The 1,633-nt window shown below is 38.9% G+C and overlaps 1 protein-coding gene across 1 annotated transcript; it reads left to right on the top strand.

The window, feature by feature from the left end:
- The first annotated feature begins 268 nt into the window (after window positions 1-268).
- On the top strand, window positions 269-1,350 carry LOC100660823 (olfactory receptor 5W2-like). The gene has a single exon (XM_023541536.2). It carries the CDS (start codon window positions 415-417, stop codon window positions 1,348-1,350), a length of 936 nt encoding a protein of 311 aa, XP_023397304.1. The 5' UTR covers window positions 269-414.
- The last annotated feature ends 283 nt before the right edge of the window (window positions 1,351-1,633 follow it).

Below are 1,633 nucleotides of genomic sequence, written 5' to 3'. Positions count from 1 at the left end.
GATTTGCCTTTACCCACCGGGAACTCAGGCCTGTGTCCCGCGGCTCTGTCTCCCTACCTCGTATTATCGTTATTATTTTAATGCCGTTTTGAATCTGGAATGAGCTTTAGGTTTATTGGAACCCACTGTCTCAGGTCAGATATAATTGTCAGGTATCGAGAGTGACACATGGAATTGGAATCAAAGTTTCTGAACTTTCTATTCAAGACATTTTGAATTTTTTTCAGTAACACAGCAATGCCTCTTTTTCAGTGACATTTATCTGGGCTAGTTTCTGAAGATCAAGAAGAGAATTTACAGAAAGAAAGTGTTCTGTCTTACAGAGAATATTTTGTGGCTGTCCACCAGACTTATACTTTGATCTAGCATTTTCTTGATCGTTGTTATAACCATTTAAAATAAGAACGAAGAAGAATGGCTGGAGAGAATTGCTCCTCCTTGACTGAATTCCGCCTCGTGGGAATTACTAATAACCCTGAGATGAAAGTGACCATATTCACCTTGTTTCAGGTTGTTTACCTCATTATGCTTGTGGCAAATCTTGGAATGATCATTTTAATAAGAATGGACTCCCAGCTTCAAACACCGATGTACTTTTTCCTCAGCCACCTCTCCTTCTGTGACCTCTGCTATTCCACAGCAATTGGGCCCAAGATGCTGGTGGACCTCTTAGCCAAAGACAAATCAATTTCCTTCTATGGCTGTGCTCTGCAGTTCTTCATCCTCTGTATCTTTATAGATTCTGAGTGTCTTCTGCTGGCAGTGATGGCCTTTGATCGGTACAAGGCCATTAGCAACCCCTTGCTCTATACAGTCAACATGTCCAGCAGGGTGTGCTCCATGTTTATGGTTGGGATTTACCTGGTGAGCATAGTGGACGCTTTGATACATATGACATTAGCTTTCCGATTATGTTTCTGTGGGTCAAATGAAATTAATCATTTCTTCTGTGATTTACCTCCCCTTCTCCTCCTTTCCTGTTCTGATATTCAGGTCAATGAGCTGGCATTATTCACTGTTTTTGGCTTCATTGAACTGAGTACCATTTCAGGAGTTCTTGTCTCTTACTGTTACGTCATCCTCTCAGTCTTAAAGATCCGCTCTGCTGAGGGAAGGTTCAAAGCTTTCTCCACCTGCACCTCCCACTTAACTGTTGTTGCTATTTTCCAGGGAACTTTGCTCTTTATGTATTTCCGGCCAAGTTCTTCCTACTCTCTAGATCAAGACAAGATGACCTCATTGTTTTATACCCTTGTTATTCCCATGTTAAACCCACTGGTGTACAGCCTAAGGAATAAAGATGTGAGAGAAGCTCTGGAAAAACTGAAAAATGCTGTTTTAAATAGTTAAACACACACATAAAGAGTTGTAGTTTTCCTCAAATTGTATAGCACAGAATAATGTGGTCTGAAATTCTTTAGTACAATGAGTATTTATACAAAATCTCTACTCTAGCAATTATTAGGTACTTTTCTAAATATGCTATACTTCCTTATATGTCTTTAATTTAAATACAGTACTCTCTAATTTTATAAAACTTTCTGGTCTCCTTATTAGTGTATCAAAATTTTATTTCCGGGACTTATTGTTTATTTCATGCCTACTTTTATACTTCTAGGTGTTTTGTGTTTCG

Source organism: Loxodonta africana, chromosome 7 (genome assembly GCF_030014295.1).
Source record: "Loxodonta africana isolate mLoxAfr1 chromosome 7, mLoxAfr1.hap2, whole genome shotgun sequence".
NCBI lineage: Eukaryota > Metazoa > Chordata > Mammalia > Proboscidea > Elephantidae > Loxodonta > Loxodonta africana.
Note: the sequence above shows the minus strand (reverse complement) of the source record. Positions and strands in the feature narration are given on the sequence as shown.